Below are 13,085 nucleotides of genomic sequence, written 5' to 3' on the forward strand. Positions count from 1 at the left end.
GAGTGCTGTCCTGCTCTGATACCATGATTTCGTTAGTTCATCTTAAAGGACAAATACAGATTATATATATATATATATCAGAATTTGAATTTGAGGCACCAGTTAAGCAATTCTAAGGTGACTATTGGAACCATTGAGCCTCCTTGCTTCTTTTTAAGAAATGAGTTTAAGTCTTAAATAGCAAGTCATATTGGTTAAATAAATAGGGATCTCCTTTGCAGGTGGCTATGGAGATTTACTGAGGTGAAGAATCAGATTTTAAGGTGGGTAGTTGGCACCAAAGTTGAACTCTGTCTCATACACAGGGAGATCCTCATGCCATCACAATGCCATTGATCTAGTCTATGGAAAAGGATCATGAAGCCAAAGTTGGATTTTGTTGCTGAAGCCTGGTGATAGGGAGAACACTTTCTTTTTGAGAGACTTATGGTGTCCCAACCAACCCCCTTTGTGACATACTTCCAGCCTTTTTTCACATTGTAGCAGATAAGGAGGCCTCTGTTAACAATTGTGCTGATTGGATAGGATCTCAAGTTCAGCTGGTGTAGGCACCAAAATTCAGACACAATCTGAACAATTGGGAGGTAGACCTCCTCGGGGACATGTTAGGGAGACTGCCTTCAGTGTGACTGGATCCACATTTAACGGATTCTAAACTGCAGCTGAGAGAGAAGTCTGGGTATTTTCAACCAAATCTTGCTACAAAGCCTTCATTGGTGACTTTCAGCCAGTGATGTGGAACTGAATCTGGAGTGTACATGCCCCCTTAAAGTCTATTTTTCTCTTGTGGACAACAGCCTGTGGAAAGATCCTAAGTTCCTAACAATCAATTGCATGCTGCATAAAGGGGCAACCATCATCAATATTTGCAGCTTTATGTGGGGTGGATCTGGAGTTAGTTAATTGTCTTCTTATCCATTGTCCACTTACTCATCAGATTTGCACCATTTTCTGCAGCTCTTTAAAGGGCAATGGCTTTCTCCTTCCAATCTGGCAGTGCTCCTCTAACTTAGAGGGTTGGTGTTTTTTTTTTTTTGTGAAGGGGATGGTCCTTTGGAATTGGACTGTATGGAAGGAGAGAAAGTCAAATTTTTGGGGACAAGGCCTCATCCTTGGAAGAGATTCTCAGGAAAGCTGAATGGACTCTCATGTGCTGGGCTGGAGTCTCTAGACATCTTTTGGGTATCTCGACAGCCTGTTTTAGGGTTCATTGGACAAGCATCTCTTTTATGCCATGCCACTTGACCCTCAGTGTTTATATTGTGAGGGACTCACCCTCTTTACAGTAATACAATACACCATTTATAAAAAAAAGCAAATAACCCTTTTATTGAAATTGAAAATGTCCCATTGAAACAAAGCTTGCAAAGTGCCAATTCTTCCACTTCCAGTTGTATTCTAGGCTGCCTCCTTACTTTCTAATTGCTTTGTTTCGAATTTCCCCATCTTATTGATTTGCTTATCAGGACCCAGGAGCCCTGTATAGACTTTTGGCCAAGGCTATGTCTCTTTCTTCATAAATTTCCTTTTATTGGAAGAAAAAGGCCACAATATCTTCAAGTCCATGGCTGGTATAATGAATCTTGTTAATTTGGAATTGACCTCAATGCTGGATGCTTGGATCTTTCCTCCTCAGTCATTTAAAGCCCATGATTTTTTTTTTTGATCAGCAATAAATTTCATTTATTAATCTGAAACAAGATTACATGTGCTTTAGCCATTGAGCTGCCCAAGTTACAAAGGAATCAAGAAATCTCAAGTACATAGGTCACCTAGTTTCCTTTTCACTGCAGAAATTATAGCTTTGCCCAAAATAAGGTTGGCCTATCCGCTCCCTGTTTTGCTAGAACATCTGCCAACCCATTTGCTGTCCTTTTTACCCATCCAAAATTTGCATTAACCTTTCTTGCAAGACAATCAATCTTCCTTAAAAAATCTGTACTTCCAGGGTACTAATGGGTTTTCTTTGCCCAAGAAATCACCAAGAGTGAATCTCCTTCAACTTCCAAATCTCTAACTCCTAGTTGTGATGTCAGTTTCAAGCCTTGCAAAAGAGCCATAACTCTGGCCTGAACTGAATCTCCAAAGCCTACTGGTCCTGAGTGTAGAGCCATTACTACTTGAAAGTTTCAGAAAACTCCCCCTATGCCTGCCCTCCCTGGATTGTGAGCTGCCATCAACGTTTAACTTAATGTTATCTACCTCTGGTGGTTTCCAGTCCATTATGACTACTTTATGTATGTCTGTTTGTACCACTTCAGTCCATTTCCATATTATGTCGTTTGTAGAAATGTCTCTGAAGAGGTCCACAATTTTTACCTAGTGTGCTGATCTATCTCTTAGTTTCAATCACTTCCTCCTTGGACCTTATCTTTTCATTGAAAATCCTATTGTTTCTTTCTTCTTAAATAGTCTAGACCACAGCCACCCTTACTTTCCTCCACAAACATCTTCCCCTTTTTTCTGTTGCCTCAAGAAGTCAGGGTTGAATAAACTAGCAACATCTTGTGGGGGAGCCCATTTGCAACCAAAGAGAATAGAAAATGTCCCATATGCAAGACACAAAGGAGTAGGAGATTAATAAATGAGGAAGGGTCTACCACAAGCCTTACAAAGGAAACACACATGAGGAGAGAGGCATTTATTTGGCCTTCTTTTCTGTAGCACGTCACAGGTGTTAACTTTTCCAAGGAGCACTTCCCAACAAAGAGTTTGTACCTTGGGAGGGATTGATTTGCACCAAATTTCTCTCACTGGTAAATTTACTCCCAAAGAGTTTGAATGGATGAGCAGGTTGAAGAAGGAAGCACACAAAAATAGGCCATTTGGGGAAGTAAACCAAACCCTGCCATCCAGAGAGTTCTGGTCCAAAAACACCTTTTCCAAAAATGAAGTAATAGGATAAGTGAATCACACTCGTTATCCCTTAATCCCCTTTTGAAGCCAAAATCCCAATTTAAACTAAAGCCTAAGGACACCCCAAATCTAGAAAACAGGTTCCGCCTTAAGATTTGATAGAGAAAAGAGTCAAGGGAATTGCAAATTAAAGGGGGTATCCCCAATCTAGAGGTCTTCCCAGAATAGGACACGGTCCTCACAACCCACATCAAAATGGATAAAATTAAGAAAGGTTGGTAATACCTCAGAGATTGCTTTCCACAGGGAATTTGAGGTTGCATGAGGCGCTAGCTTTGCATCCCAACCATTGTCCACCACACTGTGGATGCTTCTGATGACCTTGTGCCAAAGTCTATCTCCTTCTAAAGGGAACCTCCAAAGCCGTTTTCCTAGAAGAGTTGTGCTCCTTTTAACTAAGTTTTCAATACCTACTCCTCCTTGTTCCTTTGATTTACAAACCTGTTCCCATTTGACAAAATGATCTTTCTTTTTGTCTCCTTGCTCCCACAAGAAATCCCTCATTAATTTTTGTAACTGTCTTGCTATTTTAACTAGGATTCTAAAGGTGGACAGAAAGTAGGTGGGAAAGTTGGCTAGGGTAGACTTGATCAAAATATTTTTCCCTCCCATAGAGGTGTAGCTTCTTTTCCACAATGCTAACTTTTTAGAGACATAATCAAGCCATCTTGCTATTTTAAACCCCATGATATTCCAATCATTTGATTATATTCTCATACAATTTTGTGTTTTTCTCTTCTAAGTTCTTTAATTTGTGATTGTGATTATGTCCTGGATATGGCACTGGACAGAACGAAATGGTGGAACAGGATTCATGTAGCTGATCCCATATGATTACGATGAAGCTTGGACGATGATGATTAACTTATGCCCTGGATTTGGTTGCAGGATTTTACCTCCATTCAGTTACTGAAACAAAGCTTGTTGTAGATACTTCGAGAGGAGAAACCCTACGTATAAATGTAATACCTTATTGTTCTTCTTTTTCATAGATATCAAATATATACTCATTTTGGCCTTTGAATATAAAATTTTGTCTTTATTCATTTTTATTTAATTATAGTTTTGTTCAAATGGTTGGGATTTAATGTTTTGTTGAACAAAGTTGATATTTGTTCAACCTTTTTTCAGGAAATATTTAATGGCTGGAGTGATGGGTTTTGTGTCTCATACTTCTGTAGTTACTTCCCCATGGTTTCACCACCTGCAGTTTTGTTGTTAACATAAAAGTATATATCAATAAATATACGTGCTTGTATATATGTATTCTTGTGGGCATACGTAATATACATTGATTTTCATGGTATGTGGCATGAAAATGACAGCCATTATCAATTGTCCATGAGACACCTGCATGTGTCTTGAGAATTTCTTGAACTATTCAGTTTTTTTTTGGGTGATTATCTTGTATGGATTGTCTACTAATTTGCAACCCCCATAGAGTTAGGATAAAGGTTTGTTGAGTTGCTGGTTTATCTTCTACTTGTGGTAATAGCTAGGATTGTTGATTAAGTAATTGCTTGATTTTTTACTTTTTCTTGACCATGTTTCTTTCTGTTTCTGAAAGTGCAGTTTGATGTCACTTTTCCTGCCCTTGCATGTTCTATACTCAGCCTTGATGCCATGGATATCAGCGGGGAGCAACATCTTGACGTAGTATGTATTGCAAATAGTTGCATCCTTCAGTGCTATTCTTGCTGTTTATATTGCTAAATAGATTTTTCCAACATCGTTATTGTCTTGCTGAATCCTTCATTTTACCCCTATTACTTCTAATCTGTTGGTTGTTGAATATGGGCATGGTAGCATGGTATTTGTCTAGTCTTGATTTATATGCTCATGTCTTATTTATATGCAGAGGCATGATATAATCAAGAAAAGAATTGATGCTAATGGGAATGTAATTGAAGCCAGGCAGGATGGAATTGGTGCACCCAAGGTTTGTCAAAGGTTACTTGAAATCTTTTTCTTATGACTTGCAATTGCGAACATGGTTGGTTCAATTTTGAGGCCTAGGTTATCACATCTTACTCTGGGAGAATTCTGGTTAATATCACATGATAGGAACTTTTCTTATACAGGCATGTTATATATGCATGTGACTGTATATATTATTAGATGGTAAAATTTTGAGTGTTCCTGTGAACAGAGGACCAACAACTAAGATACAAGATGAATTTATACTCTGGATCTCTCTCATGATCAGTTAGATAACATCTGCAATCCTGTCTTTCTTTGATCTTGTTAATATTAGACTTCTGCAGCATTTACAATTTGATATTCACTTGCTTTCTCTGTATGTCTTTTCTTTTCCCTTTTTTGCATCCTAAGTTCACTTGTTATTTCTTCTTTATCGTCACAGATTGAAAAGCCTCTGCAGAGACATGGTGGGCGGCTTGAACACAATGAGACATATTGTGGTTCATGTTATGGTGCAGAAACGGTATGTTTTTCTGTTCCTGTCACTTTGTGCTTATGCATTATAAAATATCAAAATTTAAGCATTCTCCATTAGGGTCTAGTACAAAATGCAGAACTGGCAAACCTATAAAGTAGGATTTGTGGATATCCAAAATGTTTTAGTTGGTTTAAGAGATAAATATTTTATCCAAACCTAGGGCTGTAAAAGGGTATAAAATATCTATTCTTATATATGATAAACCTAGTGAAAGAACGTAACTCACATGCACTTTTGACACTTAAAAATTGTGAGAAGGTATGTTTTGTCTTTTGTTCTAGTCAAGGCATTGTTCGGAAGCATTTACTTTCTCTTTTAAGTTGTCTTTTCTTGGTACCTTGGTCTTGGCCTTAAGCAGCTCATGTTAATTAAAAGCAGGATCCATTGATATGTACCAGAATATGTTCTTTATATAACTAGTTAGAAAAAGGTAATGGTATTGGTTTTGTCTCTTGTGTCTGAGTTTCTTATTTATGTTGCAGTCTGATGACCATTGTTGCAACTCATGTGAAGAAGTCCGTGACGCATATAGAAGGAAAGGTTGGGGGCTGTCGAATCCAGATATGATTGACCAGGTCTGTGTGGTTTTAGTTTTTGGCTTTATTTTCTAAATCGACCTTCTTTTAAGGGCTGGAGAGATTGTTAATACTAAACCTTTTCTAGCAGCTTCTACTATGGCAATTCTGTGAAATTAAAGAGCTTTCCTAATTATTCTTATAATGGAAGCTGAGTGTTTGGTGGCTAAAATAGTAGTTTCAAGACATTCTAACTATCACATTAAGCATAAAAAAAGGCATTCTAACTATCAGTCCAAGACCTTGAGATTGCATGAAGTTATGTATTTCTTCTAGTTATTTTAATCAAGTCCAGGGCCAAATTAGGAAATGCCACTATGGTTCACAAGTGTTGACATACACAATACAACAAACTTCAAAGGGCTAATACTCTTTTTCTTTACTTTTATTTTTTCAGTCTGAGATTTCAATGATAAACATGTTAGAAGGGGTTCTAATGTTTAAACTTAAAGACCCCCCTATATCCCTGTATATGGCATTTTAGTGGGTTCAAAAACCGATACATTACACTGATAATTTGTGATATTTTGAACTTTGAATGCCACAGTATTCATTATGGGGTAAATCATTAGGACATGATGCAAGTTTCTAGGTTTACACACTGATAAGTCATTGCATAATCAAGAAGTCCTGTACGGTTGTGGATATCTTAGGAGGTTCTGCTCAAGATGTTACACCACTCCATACAACCTAGGAACATTTAATCTCAAAGGTATTTGTTAACATATACATACATGTTTGCATATAAAACATGTACTTATCTGCATGCCCCATTGATCCCTTGCCAACTTTATTAAAAGCATAATCTATTAAATAGAGCGTATTGGAAACCTATAATAATTGATATTTATAGAAAAATGAGCCCAGTTTAAGTGAAGGAATGGAGCATTGATGAAGGGATCCACATAGGGAGCTAAAGTCTGATCAACCCAAGCATATTCTTTCCTTACATGAGGGTTGATTAATAAAAAGAGTAAATAAATTTTAAGGTCACCCAACACATTGAAGAGCCAGATTAACAAGTACAAAGAAAGCATTTACAATGAATGGAGACCTTTTATTAATTAGAAAAGAAAGAATTCTATGTACCAGAAGCTGTATATGTTTGTGAAAGAGTGATTATGGGACCCATCCGAACAAGATGTCACTCTGGAGTCTGGATGCCAGAGATCTAGGTTTTTTCTGATACATGGTAGAGTCCAAGGTCCCACAGTGAGGGCACTTCCACCCACTCCTCACTACCTGTGAGTTTCCCTCTACAAACAGATGCATAAAAGGTGCATGCATATGTTTTTTCTTGATGGAGAATGTGCATAGTAGAAACTGTTGCATACATTTTCCTGTGAGGCACATACCTCTATAAATTTTCACAAGTTTTGGTGCTTCAACATACTAATCTGGAGATACCAATGGCTCATGTTAATCAAAATTTCAGCAGTGTTACATGGACATGGATATGGGAGTCAGAATCTGATACGTGCCCAATAGTCTGAATCTGCAAGATGAGAAAACATAGACTTGCAGACATGTCTATGTCAAAGTATATACTACTAAACTAATTCATATTTTTGAATTCTAACATTAGATACCTACAAAAAAATGTTGCCTTTGTTACTAAGTGACATTTGATGCAAAAATTGATTCATCTTGTAGATTAACTGTTGCTACTGTTCATTTATGTCAAATAAGCTATGACAAAAAGGAAATGTTTATGCATAAGTGCCCTCAGGAACCTGTAGAGTGTTGGACTTGGACCCAGATGCATGTCCGACACAACATGTCCATTTAGGAGAATCCATGCCACACTGATTTTCAGTGTAAAATTGGCTATTTGAATATTATGGAGGTGGTTTAATTGAAGCTTGAATACATGATGTCCTAAGTGGTTCTCATCATGTACTACACACAGAACAAGGGCATTTTAGTCCCTTAAATTTGGGGGAAGTGAAAACTAATTTATCTATGGAAGCAATACATAGATTTTAGAAAGGTCAGAAAGAAATACATATTTTTAGTTCTGATCATTCATTTATGTGCGGCTGGTAACCTGCAAACCCATCGAACCAAATGCCAATGGCTGTATATCACCCCAGACCGTGTTTGATCCTCCAAAAAGGCATAATGTATAAAATGGTAAGATCATTGTCTAGAGCTTGTAAATGTGAGAAAAACATGAGAAATTACCATTGATCAACTTGTTCTGAAAGCACTTAATTTCTTATTTGGTTGAATGTATGAACCACAAATGTTCATCAAATGTTTAGGCGGATATTTTATTTCTGATTCCTATTTGGTGATGTTTAGTGCAAAAGAGAAGGTTTCCTGCAAAGAATTAAAGATGAAGAAGGAGAAGGATGTAATGTTTATGGATTCTTGGAAGTTAATAAGGTAGCTGGAAATTTTCATTTTGCCCCTGGGAAAAGCTTTCAACAGTCAAATGTTCATATACATGATTTGCTGTCTTTCCAGAAGGATAGTTACAATGTAAGGCAAACACCAACTGCTTAATATTCTTAGACTTGAAAGAGAAGACATATTGGCGTTAAAAGATTTTTATAATAAAATGACCATCTTATTTATATGTTTTTCATGATACAGATTAGTCACAAAATAAATAGATTAGCTTTTGGTGAATACTTCCCAGGTGTTTTAAATCCTCTTGATGGGTAATTTTCTCCTCCCTGTCTCACTTTTTTTTTTGTCAGCCAAAATGCTTGAACCCTCTATTTTTTAATTATTTTTGAGATTAGTCATGTGTCTGTACTCTTTACTGTTAAAACTTACAGGGTGCACTGGACACAAAAAACACCAAGTGGGATGTATCAGTATTTCATTAAGGTTAGTTTTCTTGAGGTCTTCAGGAATGAAAACTTTGATGTTATTTTTGGAACTTAGTATCTAGAAACGTTTTCTTAGTGTAAATGGTGTGGATCACTCTACATACACATAAATACCCAATGTCACAAGGGGCAGCGGCTATCCAGATTATCTATTTGGTTGGACACTCTCTGAATTGGTGAAATCCAGTCTCTTGTCCACATCAATCCTATACCCCTTGATTGATTGGAGCTTTTGTCAAGCAAGTTAAAACTGGTTTAAATTTAAATATTCTTTTACTCAATTAAAGCTTAGAAAAGAGTCACAAGACAAGGGATTTTGGTCTGAAATTTGCTAGATGAATTAGAGTATGGCTAGTGAAAATTGGGCCAACTTTGGGGCCCAACCATGCTATCATATAGTAAGATTCCTGGGTTGTATAGAGCAGGCAGGACAAATACTGAAATAAGGATGATATGGCAACTACAACACTCTAATGGGAATTTGACCAGTGGTCATTCTTGGAGGAGTCAAGTGCTGACACCAACTTTACCAAGAGGAGATAAGTAACCATGTGGAATGTGCAAGAGAGGGTGATAAATTAATAATTGGGAGCTTGCAGTTATAGCCACATTAATATTTGGGGTATTAACTGCTTCAATCATGCCTACAAGTGAAAGTTTTCACTCAAAAGAAGTGATTTTCATTTCCTGCCTTAAAATGTTATGTGCAGCCCATACCCCATAGTTGTCAAGGCGATGCCTAGGTGGCAAGGCACCCTTTGAGGCTCACCTCGCTTAATCGCCAAGCAGTTTTGTACTACGTATTATAAAATACTTTTTAATTCTTTATTTTTTGACATTAAATTATAAAATAGTAAAATATTCATTTTGTGTGTTTGTATACTAATTTCCTTTTATTATTTTCTTATTTGTTAGGGTTTAATCAATATAAACATTGCTAAATGCTGTATTGAACCCCCAAAGACTTTAAAACCTGAACCAATAAGTAAGGAAGAACCTAAAGTTTTGTCTAATCAACACATTTTCTACTACTACTTTTTCTTTTCTTCTTTTCCTATAACAAAAATAAGGGTTCAGCCCCTATATTTTTTTGAGTTTTCTTTTCCGTCTTTTTCTTCTCATGAACATGTAACATTTACTCTATACTTTTCTTATGAAAAGTATGAATAATTATTTAGGAAATATGGTTATGGTACCTAGGGAACTACCCTAGGATCTATGTTTTCTACATTAAAAAATCCATCGCCTAGGTGATGCCTAGGTTAGGCGACTAGGCAACAAGGTGCCCCCCTGTCGCCTAGCCTCGCCTTGGTGCCTTGAAAACTATGGTGCAACCATAGTTAGACTCCTCGAAGCTTTCTAATCTAGACCCACTCAAACTCCTATATCTAGATACATTTCTTAATAGCTTAGGTAAACCACATTCTGAAGTTGGTATTGTTTGACTCCACTTTCAAGGACTAGCTTAACAACTAAGCTTTAACAAATTCTTGAAACCAACATTAATGGAGACACATGCTAATAAAACAGTAGTCGATCAAGACTACAATCAGTCTTGAATCCCAACTGATTTCGGATTGAGAAAAATAGAAGGAAGAGGAAGAAGAAAGGAGAAGAAAGGAGGAGAAAGGAGAAGCAACAGAAGTGCACAAGGGTTTTGAAAGGAGGGACAGATTGAATCATCCTGCCGCCGCCACTCTCTTAATATTTATAGGTTATGTTCACTACATGTAGGAAGGGACAGAACTGCCCTTAATACTTACATGGCAAATAAAACAAATAAAAGACTAAGATAAATAACAAACTGAAATAACAAGTTGTCTAAGATAACTACCAACTAACACTGACATGACTAACAAAGGTTACACATGCTGTCATACGAACATAGTGGGGACCACAGCCATGGGGCCCACATCAGTGTTCTCTACACTCCCCCTCAAGTTGGGAATAGATATTTGTCATTCCCAACTTGAATAGGTCTGCCTCTAACTTCTTCCTTGGTACAGCCTTGGTGAGAAGATCTGCGAGCTGCATGTTGGAGGTGATATACGGGAGACACACTTCCTGTGATGAGACCCTTTCTCTGACAAAATGCCGATCAACTTCGATATGCTTAGTTCTGTCATGTTGCACCGGATTGTGAGCTATATTAATAGCCGCCTGATTATCACAATACAACATCAGGGGCTTCTCATACTCAATACCCAACTCTTCAGCCATTGGATTTCAGCCACTCCGTTAGCCATTGACCTGTATTCAGCTTCGACACTAGAGCGGGAAACAACACTTTGTTTCTTACTCCTCCAAGAGACAAGGTTACCTCCCACAAGGGCACAATATGCAGAGGTAGACCTCCTGTCATCAGCACTCCCAGCCCAATCAGCATCTGTATAGACCTCTACCTTCATGTGATTATTGTTCTTGAACAGTATACCTCTACCTGGGCATCTCTTCAAGTATGCTAATATTCTCTCTGCTGCAAGAAGATGAGTAGTTCTAGGGGAATGGATGTACTGGCTGACAACACTGACTGCATAACTGATATCTGGCCGAGTGAGGCAGAGATATAGGAGCTTTCCAACCAACCGTTGGAACATAATTTTGTCTTCAAGAGGCTCCCCACCCTCTGCACTGATCTTGTGATTCTGTTCAATGGATGTATCAGCAGGCTTGACACCTAACTTTCCAGTTTCCGCCAACAGAGCTAGAACATATTTCCTCTGAGAGATAAAGATCCCCTGTTTAGATTTAGCAACCTCAATACCCAAAAAATATCGCAGTGCACCAAGATCTTTCACCTCAAACTCTTGACGAAGAAGCTGTTTGAGGGACTCAATCTCACTACTATTATTCCCTGTCACTACAATATCATCCACATATACAACAAGCAGGGTCAAAGAAGAGTCTACCCTTTTAATGAACAGTGTATGATTTGACTGGGCCTATACATAACCGAATTTTCCAAGGGCTAGTCTGAATCTATCAAACCAAGCTCTAGGGGACTGCTTTAATCCATACAATGCCTTATTCAGTCGGCAAACCTTCTTACCTATCTCTGTATCATAGAATCTAGGGGGCAACTGCATGTAGACCTCGAATAGTGGTCATCTTGCTGCAAGGGCTAATAGAACTCGAATAGTGGTCATCTTGGCTACTGGGGCAAAGGTCTCCAAGTAGTCTATACCATAAGTCTGAGTGAACCCTTTTGCAACCAATTGGGCTTTGTACCTTTCAATGGAGCCATCATCATTATGTTTCATAGTGAATACCCATCTACATCCAACTGGTTTCTTTCCTTTGAGTAGGTCAACTAGCTCCCAAGTATTATTTTTCAAAAGGGCATCCATTTCAACTTTCATTGCATCTTTCCACTCTGGAACTGATAAGGCTTCTTGCACTCTGGGGATAGGGATATTAGCAATGGAAGTGAGATAGGACCTGTAAGAGGGAGACAAGCGATCATAGGATAGAAACTGGGAAATGCAGTGAGCTGTGGATGTGGTGTAGTGCCGTTTCCCTTTACGGACCGCAGTAGGGAGGTCAAGGTCATCCGAAAAAGGAGGGGAAGTAGCAACAGTGAAAGGTATCTTAGTGGGCCCTGGGCTGTAGTACCTGGATCTGGATCCGCAGAAGGAGCTGGGGCTGGCCTGGACTGCTGATGATCGAGATCAACCTGCCTGCATCGCCTGTGATAGACTTTCAACTCCTGATCCCTCTGACAACCCTCACCAGTACAACCTTCATCACTCAATGGAATGGGTAAAGGAACAACCTTAGATGAGTTAACCCCACTCTCACTGCACTCCCCCTGAGGAAAAAAACCCAAATTCTCATTCTCACTACTCTCCCCTTGAGGAGGAACCTTAGGATAATAGGGTGCCTCCTCAAAGAAGGTGACATCCATTGAGACAAATCTCCTCCCCGAAACAGGATCATAGTAGCAATAACCCTTTTGAGTTTGTGCATAACCGAGAAAAATGCATTTGGAGGCCTTAGGGTCAAATTTTGAATGATGAGGTCCGAGAAGCTGAACAAAACAGGTGCACCCAAAGGTTTTAAGAGGAACAATAAACAACTCCTCGTCTGGGTATAGAAGGGTAAACGGAGGCTTCATATCAAGAACCCGTGAAGGAACCCGATTAATGAGATACACTGCCGTGAGGATAGCATCACCCCAGAAACGGATAGGCACATTGGAGGTAAACAGAATGCTTCTAGCTACCTCCAAAATGTGCCTATTCTTCCTCTCGGCAACCCCATTCTGCTGTGGTGTATGAGGACAAGTGCTCTGGTGAA

The 13,085-nt window shown here is 38.5% G+C and overlaps 1 protein-coding gene across 4 annotated transcripts in view; it reads left to right on the plus strand.

Annotated features, from left to right (window-relative positions):
• LOC104605949 (uncharacterized) overlaps positions 1-13,085 on the plus strand; it is a 50,472-nt gene that overhangs the window by 17,036 nt on the left and 20,351 nt on the right. For 3 of the 4 annotated variants that reach the window (XM_010270914.3, XM_010270915.3, XM_088891946.1), the window contains 8 exons: positions 3,805-3,878; positions 4,489-4,572; positions 4,775-4,855; positions 5,279-5,359; positions 5,857-5,949; positions 8,254-8,433; positions 8,548-8,615; positions 8,736-8,787. In XM_010270914.3, coding sequence (XP_010269216.1) covers positions 3,805-3,878; positions 4,489-4,572; positions 4,775-4,855; positions 5,279-5,359; positions 5,857-5,949; positions 8,254-8,433; positions 8,548-8,615; positions 8,736-8,787 — 713 coding nt within the window. The remainder of the gene's footprint in view (positions 1-3,804; positions 3,879-4,488; positions 4,573-4,774; positions 4,856-5,278; positions 5,360-5,856; positions 5,950-8,253; positions 8,434-8,547; positions 8,616-8,735; positions 8,788-13,085) is intronic. The other variant, XM_010270916.3, reaches the window with a different exon arrangement.

This window comes from Nelumbo nucifera, chromosome 1 (genome assembly GCF_055504915.1).
Source record: "Nelumbo nucifera cultivar China Antique chromosome 1, China Antique-T2T, whole genome shotgun sequence".
In the NCBI taxonomy this organism is placed as follows: Eukaryota; Viridiplantae; Streptophyta; class Magnoliopsida; order Proteales; family Nelumbonaceae; genus Nelumbo; species Nelumbo nucifera.